Here is a 13,031-nt window from a genome sequence, read left to right as displayed (position 1 = left end):
ATTTGCTTCAATGATCTCATGATTTCATCTGATTTCCAGTATTTTCCACTGCTGCATTCCGATTTGATTTTTCGAATACATGGAGCCATCAGGTCCTGAGGGAACAACAAATGAGCCAAATGCTTTTTTTAAATTAATTATCGGAATGGTCAATTGGCATGATCTTGATTCTGCTGAGAATCAAAATAAAATCACCAATTACCCTGTCTCAAAAATAACCTTCTCAAGCATTTAATGAGCCCATTACATGATCTAAATAAGGAACAGTCGTGAAGTGTAGCTGTACTTTTAACCTATGCCTGAATGGCAAATGCATGACGCCCATTTCACTAATGGGCCTCTGGAGGCCCTAGTTAGTGGCCTAATGGTGCATTTGGATAACCTCTACTGGGCATTCGAGAGTTCAGTTATGTACTTCATCCACACAATAACACCTCTAATGGTTTGTGGTGCTTTGAGAATCAACTCCCATTATAAGTTAAGTTTATAGAACAGTTACAGACTGTAGAACAGACATCCGTGAGAAAGAGGTGTTAGAATTCATTTCAGGTGGCCATCCCACAAAGATAGTTGATGCTACAAAGTCCTGCAGACTCTAGCTTGTCATTCATGTCAAGCATAATGTTTTGTGAAATTGTGCAGGAATAAACCAATGTAGGAGAAATACTCTTTATGAATTCATAGACCACTGAGCAAATACCGCCAGGCTTCTTAATTAATTCTTAGCTCATTACGTCATCTATTTTATTCTATTTTATTTTCTTAATGTATTCTTTAGCCTTAACTTAAACGTTGGAGAAATTGCTTGCAGCACAATTCTGCCTCGCGTGAAAAATGTATTGTTTTGTCATTTTCATTGTTCCCTGAGTTCAATAAGGTTGCCTCAGGGATATTAATCTTCCTCGCACTCAGCAGTTCAGGACATACGGTCATTGATCTGATGTCCACCTTGTATCAATGGAATGGTGCCACCCTCCTTTGAAAATCAACCACTTTAAAACTCATTGAAAACTCAACTGAGTTATAACCAGTTCCACTCCATTCTCATAATATTCCCTGATGGTTTCAGGAAATGTAATGCTACATTAAAATAAATCTCCTCTGGTTAGTGTTGCAGTCAGAAACAGGCCCATCGATGCAACTCATCCATGCTGATGAAGATGACTATCAGAGCCAGCCCCATTTCCCTACATTTGCCCCATATCCCTCTGAACCCCTCTATCTGTGTATCTGTCCAAATGTCTTGAAGATGTAATTGTTCCCATCTCCATAACTTTCTCTGGCAGTCTGTTCAAAATATCTATCAACCTCTGTGTGAAAATGTTGCCCTTCAGGTCAATTTTATTTCTTTCCTCTCCAACTTCTAATTTTAGATTCCCCTGACATGGAAAAAGTATTTGACCATCCACCTTGTGGCTGCACTGGGTGATTTTGCCACGCACTGTACATAACCTTCGGCTCTTGGAGGCATCACGTGTGCCGGTGACGAGAGATAGGGGTCACGGTTTGGTCACGGGTGCCCCTGGGGAGTATTTAAGGGTTAATCACGCGCGCGCAGTGTTGGTGAGTGAGGAGAGTTAGTGTAGAATAAAGAACCAGTATTTCGGACAAACTTCGTGTCTGCCTCGTTCTGTAACGGACAACTCCCCGTCCGCTACAACATTACTTTATATACCTCTATGTGATCTCCTCAGCCTCCTACACTCCTGGGTAAAATGTTCTAGTCTATTCACCCTTTCCTAAACCTGCAAACTCTGCATATCCCATAGCATCCTGTTGAATCTTTTCTGCGCCAGAATCACCTTAAGATATCCTTCGTATAGCTGGCAACCAGAACTCTGCACAATGCTGTGGTCCCACCAATAACTTGTACATGTGGAACGTGATGTTCCAATTCCAGCACACAATGCTTGGATTGACTAAGGCAAGCACGCCAGATTACTCCTTCTTCACCACCGTTTCCACCCGTGTCACCACTTTCAGGGAACTTTGTAATAAAATTGTTAGAAATGTTATAGAAACATAGAAACATAGAAATTAGGTGCAGGAGTAGGCCATTCGGCCCTTCGAGCCTGCACCGCCATTCAATATGATCATGGCTGATCATCCACCTCAGTATCCCGTACCTGCCTTCTCTCCATACCCTCTGATCCCCTTAGCCACAAGGGCCACATCTAACTCCCTCTTAAATATAGCCAATGAACTGGCCTCGACTACCCTCTGCGGCAGAGAGTTCCAGAGATTCACCACTCTCTGTGTGAAAAAAGTTCTTCTCATCTCGGTTTTAAAGGATTCCCCCCTTATCCTTAAGCTGTGACCCCTTGTCCTGGACTTCCCCAACATCGGGAGCAATCTTCCTGCATCTAGCCTGTCCAACCCCTTAAGAATTTTGTAAGTTTCTATAAGATCCCCTCTCAATCTCCTAAATTCTAGAGAGTATAAACCAAGTCTATCCAGTCTTTCTTCATAAGACAGTCCTGACATCCCAGGAATCAGTCTGGTGAACCTTCTCTGCACTCCCTCTATGGCAATAATGTCCTTCCTCAGATTTGGAGACCAAAACTGTACGCAATACTCCAGGTGTGGTCTCACCAAGACCCTGTACAACTGCAGTAGAACCTCCCTGCTCCTATACTCAAATCCTGATTGTAAAAGTTCTGAGCAATTATGGTTGCGCCCCATGTCTTTGCTTTTCAAGGTCATTGAAATAATGGACAAGAGGGAGGTTGATGTCATTCTTTGTTGTAACTTATTGTTATATGAATTCTGTATCTTTGCAGTGTGTGGTAGTGCTGCTGGTGGTGTGGAAGATGAAGGCGAGTCTGATGCAGGATGGATTGAAGGAGCTGCAATCCTGCTCTCTGTAATCTGTGTGGTTTTTGTGACTGCCTTTAATGACTGGAGCAAAGAGAAGCAGTTTCGAGGTTTGCAAAGCCGGATCGAACAAGAACAGAAGTTCTCCGTTGTCAGAGGAGGCCAGGTCAACCAAATCTCGGTGTCGGAAATAGTTACTGGTGATATTGCACAAATTAAATATGGTAAGTCCAAACTGTATGTAAAACTGTACAAAGTTGAATGTAATCAAGAGAATGAATGTTCCTCTTAATTCTGTACCCTCCAAAAGAACTCCACAGAGAACTTCACAGAGCGTTATTTGAATGGTGGTCTTGAAGTCACCAAAATGGTTGGCGTGTGCAGGAAGCCACTGCAGATGCTGGTTTATACCAAAGATATACCCCGGTCTGAAGAAGGGTTCTGACCCAAAAAATCACCTATTCTTCTCCACTTCTCCAGAGGTGCTACCTGACCCACTGAGTTACTCCAGCAGTTTGTGTCCAAAATGGTTGTCTTGCTTGTCTGAATATTTCCCCTTTTTAGTTTTTGTTACATCCACTTTCTTCGTTGATATGTGGCGTCAGAATTGCCATCCCTTGTAATGGGTCCTGATTCTTCATTGGATGAAGATTGCAATCTCACATGGACAATCAAAAGTCAGCGTCCTTGTTGCAGTTTCTGGTAGTCACCAAGGACATTGTTGATCAGATCGGTGGAGATTTGTAAGAGAAACTTATACTTCCATCTTCTTATCCTCCGTCAGTTTCGCCACCTCCAACGTGACCCCACTACTCACCACATCTTCCCATCTCCCCCCATATCTGCCTTCCGCAAAGACCGCTCCCTCCATAACTCCCTTGTCAATTCTTCCCTTCCCTCTCGGTCCACCCCCTCCCCGGGCACTTCCCTTGCAACCGCAAGAGATGCAACACTTGTCCCTTTACCTCCCCCCTCGACTCCGTTCAAGGACCCAAGCAATCGTTCCAGGTGCGACAGAGGTTTACCTGCATCTCTTCCAACCTCATCTATTGCGTCCGCTGCTCTAGATGTCAGCAGATCTATATCGGTGAGACCAAGCGGAGGTTGGGCGATCGTTTTGCCGAACACCTCCGCTCGGTCCGCAATAACCAAGCTGACCTCCCGGTGGCTCAGCACTTCAACTCCCCCTCCCACTCCGTCTCCGACCTCTCTGTCCTGGGTCTCCTCCATGGCCACAGCGAGCAGCACCGGAAATTAGAGGAACAGCACCTCATATTCCGCCTGGGCTGCCTGCATCCTGGGGGCATGAACATTGAATTCACCCAATTTTGTTAGTCCTTGCTGCCTCCTCCTCTTCCTCAGCTCCCCTGCTGTCTCCTCCCATCCCCCAGCCTTCTGGCTACTCCTCCTTTTCCCTTTCTTGTCCCCACCCACCCCCGCCCCCGATCAGTCTGAAGAAGGGTTTCGGCCCGAAACGTTGCCTATTTCCTTCGCTCCATAGATGCTGCTGCACCCGCTGAGTTTCTCCAGCTTTTTTGTGTAACCTTCTTTTATTTATCTGTGTTTTTGCAGCTGAGAGAATTGGCAGGCAACCTAGTCCTAGACTCCAACAGTGTTCCGTAAATGCCTGAGCACAGTGCATAAGAATTCCATGAGTTTAATGTCTCTATTTTCCCCATCTCTCTTTCAAATATTTATTCAATTTTGCTCAATTATTTTTTGATGTCTGTTGCTCTGAAGATGCACCTCTGGGATTAGGTAGTTTTGTGTTCATATTATTTCTCTTTTTAATGCATAATGCTCTTAATATTTTCATCTTGTTGACAGTTCTGCATTCACAAATGGAACGTATGAAATCAGAAGCTTCAGCATACATTTCAGATCAAATTTAAGACAATTGTGGAACTTGGTAAATTTTGTTTGATCTGCGATTGATGGTTTCCAGTTTTTCCTCCCTAGTTGATGTTATTTTCTGTAATAACCACAACTTTCATGGGCTGTGTCTTCATTATGTCAGTTCTAGGAGATAGAACATTTTAACAGCACTGGAAATTCTCTTGTGAACTCTGAATGAACAAAAGAAATAAAACGTCAGATTTCAAAGGCTATTGTTTGCTAAGGCACTTTGTAAAGGCCTTGGTCTTACACTGTAAGAATTGAGGACATTTTGACACCAAATTATTTGGAAGGAGATGTGACTGGCACAGAATGATCGACCTTTTAATTATTACAATAATGGATATAAATCCATGTGCCAGGTGTCTGCGATCTGTTAAATGTAATGCATAATATGTTAATTTGCTTTGCTTCATAAATGAATCTGTCTAACTCCACCATTTTGAGCAGAATACATCACTCAGCGGATCTTTTTCTGATTTTTGTTCTCTTCTTGTCTTTAATTATCAGGTGATCTGCTTCCTGCAGATGGAGTTTTAATTCAGGGAAATGACCTTAAAATTGATGAAAGTTCTTTAACTGGAGAATCCGATCATGTCCGTAAATCTGCAGACAAAGACCCCATGCTACTTTCTGGTGAGTTAACTGGTGCTGGCATCATTACCTTCTGCATCTGATGATGGGGGGATTAGTCACAAAAAGGGCAATGAAAAGCAATTGATAAAATAAATAACAGTGGCGCAGCGGTAGAGTTGTTGCCTTGCAGCGCTTGCAGCACCAGAGACCCCGGTTTGATCCCGACTTCGGGTGCTGTCTGTACGGAGTTTCCACGTTCTCCCCGTGTCCGCTTGGATTTTCTCCGAGATCTTCGGGTTCCTCCCACACTCCAAAGACGTACAGGTTTGCGGGTTAATTGGCTTGGTGTAAGTGTAAATTGTCTCTAATGGTGTAAGATGTGCGGTGACCGCTGGGCGGTGTGGACTCGATGGGCCGAAGGGCCTGTTTCTGCTCTGTATCTCTAAACTAAACTGAACTAAAAGTAATCTTGCCTCAGTGACAACCCTTGTGCAGACACAATGCAGGTGGACAGATGCAGAGTGAGAGCTATTGGAATCAATGAGTTTGAGCAATGATAAGTATTTCACCTATTTAAAAAAGGAGAAGAAGCCAGCAGGACGTGTTTAGAATGAAATTGTGTTGTTGCATTAATGAGGTGGCTGATGGACAAGGGTAACAAAGGGCATTCATAATGAAACTGGGATTTTGAAACGGGATAACAAGGACGGAAATACTGATACTAATGACATAGATAGGAAGGGAGATGAGGATTGAAGGAATGAGATAGATAATAGTGTAAAAAACAGAACCCCCAGGGTTGTGATCTCAGGATTCCTACCTGTTCCACATGCTATTGAGGTGAGGTACAGAAAGATAGTTCCGTTGAATATGTTCCTAAGGAACTGGTGCAAGAGGGATGGCATCAGACATATGGAGCATCGGGCTCTCATCCAAGGCAGATAGGACCTGTATAGTAGGAAGTGTTGCATTTGAACTGGAGGGGAATCAATATCCTTGCAGGAAAGGTCACTCGTGCTACTCGGGAGGGTTCAAACTAGAATTACGTTCTAATACCCTCGGGAGGGTTCAAACAAATTGCATGTTGATCTGCTGTGTGATCCATTGCAGCAGATCAACAAATGGAAGGACTGATGTGAAAGTCGTGGTTATGACCAAGTCTGAAATGAAGGACAGGCAGCGAGAGGTTAATGAACTTGGTGAAACCGATGGACCCTGTCGTTATCTCACACGGTGTTAATGCAACAAGTATTATGGGTAAAGCAGATGCATTTTGAGTCTAGATCAATGCATGGCACTCTGATGAGCAGGACAGGACTGGCAGCTCCATGCTTCAGGGTTTCAATAGTTCAGTAATGATAAAGAGGGAGGTAAAAGAGGTGGACGAATTACATTACTACGCAGGAAGAATGTCACAGTGGAATTCAGAGAGTGTATACAGGGTTCATCAACCGAGTACAGCATGTATGGGGACACAAAAATAAAGCTGCAATCCCAGAAATGGAATTATACTATGGGCTTTCCAAAAGCCATCAGGAGATAGAGAAGCAGATATGTAGACAAATTACTAGAAGATGTAAAAGCAACATGGTTGTCATTGGGGGTGACTTTAACTTTCCCAGTATTGACTGAGGCTTCCTTTGCTCAAAATGCTTGGATGTGGCAGAATTTGTTAGATGTACCCAAGAGAGTTTCTTGAAACTGCAGTGGAAAGTCCAACTCAAGGAGGGGCCTTGCATTGAGAAACGAGCCTGCTCCGTGGAAGAGCATTTGGGGAACATTGGTCACAGGCGATAGGTTTTAGGATAGTTATAAATAAGGGTAAGTCTGGATCTTGGGGGAAGGTAGTAAATTGGGGTAAGGTAGATTGCAACATTATTAGCCTGGAGCTAGGGAGAGTATACTGGGAGCAGCTGGTACTGGTTGAGACCACATCAAATATGTGGGAGTTGTTTGAGACGAGCTGGTCACAGTTAAGGATCAACTCATTTCTGGAAGCAACATAGCAAATAGGTGCAAGATTGATCCCTGTCATATGAGGAAAGATTGAAAAGACTAGGCTTGCATTCACTGGAATTTAGAAGGATGAGGGGGATCTTATAGTAACATATAAAATTATAAAAGGACTGGAGAAGCTGGATGCAGGAAAAAATGTTCCAGGCGAGTCCAGAACCAGGGGCACACTTTGAATAAAGGGGAGGTCATTTAAGACTGAGGTGAGAAAAAAAATTTCACCCAGAGAGTTGTGAATTTATGGAATTCCCTGCCACAGAGAGCAGTGGAGGCCAAATCACTGGATGGATTTAAGAGATAGTTAGATAGAGCTCTAGGGGCTAGTGGAGTCAAGGGATATGGGGAGAAGGCAGGCACGGTTATTGATTGGGGACAATCAGCCATGATCACAATGAATGGTGGTGCTGGCTCGAAGGGCCGAATGGCCTCCTCCTGCACCTATTTTCTATGTTTCTATGTAGGAGTAGGCTCTTCGAGCCAGCACCACCGTTCAATACGTTCATGGCTGATCATCCAGAATGTTCCTGCTTTCTCACCATATCCCTTGATTCCGTTAGCCCTAAGAGCTATATCTAACTCTCTCTGGAATACATCCAGAGAATTGGTCTCCACTGCCTTTTGTGGCAGAGAATTCCACAGATTCACAACTCTCTGGGTGAAGATGTTTTTCTCATCTCAGTCCTAAATGGCCTACTCCTTATTCTTAAACTGTGACCCCTGGTTCTGGACTCCCCCCAACATCGGGAACATTTTTCCCGCAAGGAAGACGGAGGGATAAGGATGGTAAAGTAAGGGAATCATTGGTGACCAGCGAAATTGTACATTTTGTCTAAAGGACGTACAGATTTGTAGGTTAATTGGCTTGGTAAATGTAAAGATTGCCCCTAGTGGGTGTAGGATAGTGTGAATATGCGGTTGGCCAAAGGGCCTGTTTCTGAACTGTATCTCTAAACTAAACTAAAAATGAAGCATGTGTAACGTTTAGGAAAATAAAATGAGACGGGGCATTTGAGGACTGTTAAGGAAGCAGGAAGAAACTAAAGCTGGGAATTAGACGGACCAAAAGAGACCACGAAATGTCATTTACAAGTCAGATTCATGAAAATTCCAAGGCATTTTATATTTATGTTAAAACAAGAGGATAAGTAGGGAGAAGCTAGGACCCATTCAAGGATAAAGAGGGGACTTTATGTTTGGAGTTTGGAGTTCGTCAGGAAGTCTTTGTTATGAAACTTTGGTTTAGCCTCATTTGCAATATTGTCTGCAGTTCTGGTCACCCCATTAGAGGAAGAATCTGGAGGATTTGGAGAGGGTGTAGAAGATGTTTACCAGAATGCAGCCTGGATTAGAGAGAAATAGCCATGAGGAGAGTTTGGACAAACTTGGATGTTTTTGTCTGGTCGAGGGGAAACTTGATAAAGTATAAAAAAATATGAGACGCATAGACAGCCAGAACAGTTCTCCCAGGGATGATATATTAACGACCAGAGGAGCGTAGCATTTAGTTCATTGGGGGGAATGTTTAAAGGAGATGGGTGGGGATTTTGTTTTTACACAGAGAGTGGTGGGTGTCTGAAATGCCTTGTCAGTGATAGTGGTGGAAGGAGATGCAATTATTTGTTCTGGGAATTTAATGAAATGATTTCCCATTGTTAGCTGAGACATAGTGGGATGGTCATGCTGGATTTACACATGTTGGTAGACCTTGCTTTGAGAATTGTGTACCAGATGTAGCAATTGCATGGAAGTGGATACAAGCTAGATTTAAGTAGATGTTGCCATAACTGGAAAATCTGAAGAAAGATGGGATTTTTTTTCTTCAACATAAGGGAGAACCAAGAAAGACTTAATGGAGGTGTATAAAATTGTGAAGAGCCTTGCTGGAATAAATTGGAAGGACCTATTTTTCTTAACAGGAAGATAAAAACCAAGGCATCATAGGTTTAAAGTAATTGATAGGAGAATTAAAGGGGAGATGAGGAGCATATTTTTGCATTGAGAAGTTGACAGAGGTTTGTAATTCGGAAGAAAGACACAACATGCTGGAGTAACCCAGCGGGACAGGCAGCATCTCTGGAGAGAAGGAATGGGTGACGTTTCTTCCAAAAGAAGAATGGAAGAAGGGTCTCACCCCGAAACGTCACCCATTCCTTCTCTCCAGAGATGCGACCAGTCCCCCTGAGTTACTGCAGCATTTTGCGTCCATCTTCGCTGTAAACCAGCATCTGCAGTTCCTTCTTACACACGGCCTTTGGAATTCCCTGCATAATGCAGCGATAGAACTAGAATTGCTCATCACTTGTAAAAAACAAATGCAGATGAAGACCAGTCTTGCTACAGGCAACGCAGGATGTGGGGTCAGGCAGCGCACTTGTTTTCCAACCGACGCACTAACAATGGATTTCATTACTTTAATCATCAATTTCTTGCAATTCTCTATTATTTTCGTAAACTCAAGTTTAATCTATTAAATGAAGAGCTGGTGCAGGCAACACAAATTAATATTTCCTTCATGTAACATCTGGTATCATAAATAAAGAATGGGATGTGTCGATATTTAGAATTAATCTCACGATTATAATTCTCCTTTGCTTCATATTTATTGTTCAATGTGAATTCAGTTTTGTTATTGTAATAACGTACAAATAAATGGAGAGACGGCTATCAGTTTAATCATACCTTGCCGCACAAATGTACATTGTTCTCACACTTTTATCCTGCGGTGACATCAAGTGCATTTCTCCTTGAACCAAAGAGAGTGCAATATTGTGCCCTGAGTCATTTAATAATGTGAGCTGATGCTACAATACATTCGGCGTCCTTTTAAATTATGTTATAAATTGATGGCTTTTCAAAACATTTTCCCAGTAGATCCATATAGATTTGTTGCATGCACTCAGCTGCATTTCACTGAGATTCTGTCAAACATGAGCAGAAATAATTTCTTGTGTCCGGTGAATGACATTGGCAAGCTTGGCCATCGATTGTTCTTCATAGACATTCTTACCTGCAGAGTTGAAAGCATTCCCTCGCAAAATCAACATCAATCGAAAAATAACTAATGTATTCGGAGATTGGCAGAGGGAACAACCCCTCCAAATTATTGAAAACAAATTAAATGTTTCTGCAGGTGATTCATTTTTAGCAGCCTTCAATTTTGAACTGGATTGAAAGGTAGTTTTGTAACAATTATCAGCTGAAATGCTTTTGCTGCAAGATTTTAAGTAGTCAATTTATGAGCACACAATTAATGAGCACACAAAGACCATTCAATCTGTAACACTGCTGTTTGACATCCTTACCTTCAATAAACATTCTACACGGCTATTTTTAGCTCTGTCAGGAGACATGTACTTCACTGACTTCCACCGCACAAGGACTAATTTACTATGTCAAAGATAATGAAAGACAGCACGTGCTGAAGAAATGTGTCACTGCAGTGTGTGTGAAACATCCTGAACATTTTTTGGAATATGTCAAGGTTTTGTCTCAAAGCTTCAGACACAGATTTAGATATCCGTATTTGTCACAAACAAAATTGTAGATTTAAAGCTAATTATAAAACCCAGCAGCTGCTAATTACAGAGATGAACCGATCTTAATGAGCCTGCAATCTGTCTATGACACGACCAAAAAAAAGGGGATTCAGATGATCTCCTCAAACACTCTTAAATTGGACTGTGTTGGGAGTTTGACCTCCCAACACAGATGGCTATTAAACATAGAAACATAGAAAGTAGGTGCGAGAGCAGACCACCAGGTCCATCGAGCCCGCACCGCCATTCGCTCATGGCTGAACACTAAACAGACACACTTACCCACAAACAGTAGACACAAGACACAGAACACAAGACACTACCCTCCCCTTTATACCGCTATCACCCCTCTCCACCCCAAGAACCTCGTGATCTCCTGGGGGAGGCAAAAAACCGGATAAAAACCCAGGTCCAATTCGGGAAAAAAATCCGGGAAATTCCTCTCCGACCCCAATCTAGGCGATCGACACTTGTCCAGGAGATCACTCAGGTCTTACTATACTAACCATACCTAGGTCCATACCCCTGCCCTCTCCCCGTAGCCCCTTATCCCCTTGGCAGCTAAAAAAAACATCTATTTTAGTCTTAAATATATTTAAAGTTTTTGTCATACCTTCCACTGCTCCCTGGGGCAGTGAATTCCATAAATTAACCACCCTCTGGGTGAAGAAGTTCTTCCTCATCTCAGTTTTAAAAGAGCCCCCCCTTATTCTGCAACTATGTCCCCTAGTTCTAGTTTCCCATCATTGGGAACATCCTCGGTGCATCCACCCGAAAGCACATGCCCCTCACGATCTTATATGTTTCAATGAGATCGCCTCTCATTCTTCTAAACTCCAAAGAGTAGAGTTCCAGCCTACTTAACCTTTCCTCATATGTCAATCCCCTCATTGCAGGAATTAATCTTGTAAACCTTCGCTGCACTGCCTCCAGGGCTAGTACATCCTTTCTTAAGTATGGACCCCAGAACTGTACACAGTATTCCAAATGTGGTCTCACTAATACTGTGTACAGCTGCAGCAAGACCTCCGTGTTTTTATACTCAATCCCCCTAGCAATAAAGGCCAAAACTCCATTGGCCTTCCTTATTATTGCCCCAACTCTGAGAAATGGACCCTTCTTATTTTGCACATGTTTCCTAAATCATCGTTTTGCAGCTCCAACTTCATGAAGAATTTATTAAATGGAGACAGTCGAGAACATAATAAATGTTCTGTGGCATGAGTACAAAGTCTTAATTTAACTTTTTGTTTTTTACTTTAAATAGAAAAAACAAACTAAATAATTTGCTGAATAAATGTAGATGTTCATTCTAATCTCGACCATTGCCATGATAAAGTTGCCTATGTTGTACCATGTTGTGACTGGCCTATCATGATTTGTCCTTGTGTTATATATCTCCTCCTTGTAGGAAGTGCAATGACTTTGCTCAGTCGCATAATTAAGGTAAAAAAAGAACACCCACTCATGCTGTTTTTCACTTTGCACCCACTCTTTGTCATACCTGTCAAGTCTTATCGGTTACTTGCAATTCTTGTGCTTTTATTTCTGCTTTTGAGTCATGCAAGAATTCATTTCACTGCACAATGTGCAGGATGGTAACAGGGGCTGTCAATTAGTTGTGCAAAAGGTAAACTAGAGTTTAAAAAGAAATATCCATTTGTGCAATGGCTTCAGTTCAAGAAACAAGGCAGCAACAATCTTCAAAGCACATGCACGCTAAAGAGGAAAGCCATTTTGGACAGATGAGTATTTATGTTTTGCCCAACCAGATCAAAGTTGATGTGTGGAGTCACCAATAGATCATCCTTCTGGCTCTTGGACTGCACCTACAATATCATCCATGGAGCTTCCCATTGTCCGGCACCGAGCCCCATCCCTTCCACATTACTTTGAGGAGAACATCTGAATCGCATTATTTTTTGGTTGTCATAGACAGATCTGCTCCAATTCCAGCTCAGAACATTGGATCTACTTTCTTCCTCCTTCCACGTCATTGCTGATGTGTCAACAATGGATGACTCCTCATTGGTGCTGGAATTCACGAATAACTCAAACGCATGCTGCCATTCGATCTGAGAGCAGCACAGGTGTCTGTGAGAGTGAAATGGAGGCTTGGTGAAAGGACGTGGGGAGGCAAGGGATGGTCATTGTCGGGAAGGGGAATGACGTAGTAAACTGAGGAGGGAAGAGAGG

General features: G+C 42.7%; 1 protein-coding gene across 13 annotated transcripts in view; it reads left to right on the top strand.

Moving 5' to 3' along the window:
• Positions 1-13,031, top strand: part of atp2b2 (ATPase plasma membrane Ca2+ transporting 2) — an 840,804-nt gene that overhangs the window by 598,662 nt on the left and 229,111 nt on the right. For all 13 annotated transcript variants that reach the window (XM_055648263.1, XM_055648251.1, XM_055648255.1 and 10 more), the window contains 2 exons: positions 2,781-3,038; positions 5,221-5,346. In XM_055648263.1, coding sequence (XP_055504238.1) covers positions 2,781-3,038; positions 5,221-5,346 — 384 coding nt within the window. The remainder of the gene's footprint in view (positions 1-2,780; positions 3,039-5,220; positions 5,347-13,031) is intronic.

Source organism: Leucoraja erinacea, chromosome 16 (genome assembly GCF_028641065.1).
Source record: "Leucoraja erinacea ecotype New England chromosome 16, Leri_hhj_1, whole genome shotgun sequence".
In the NCBI taxonomy this organism is placed as follows: domain Eukaryota; kingdom Metazoa; phylum Chordata; class Chondrichthyes; order Rajiformes; family Rajidae; genus Leucoraja; species Leucoraja erinaceus.
This window is presented reverse-complemented; position numbering and strand designations above follow the sequence as displayed.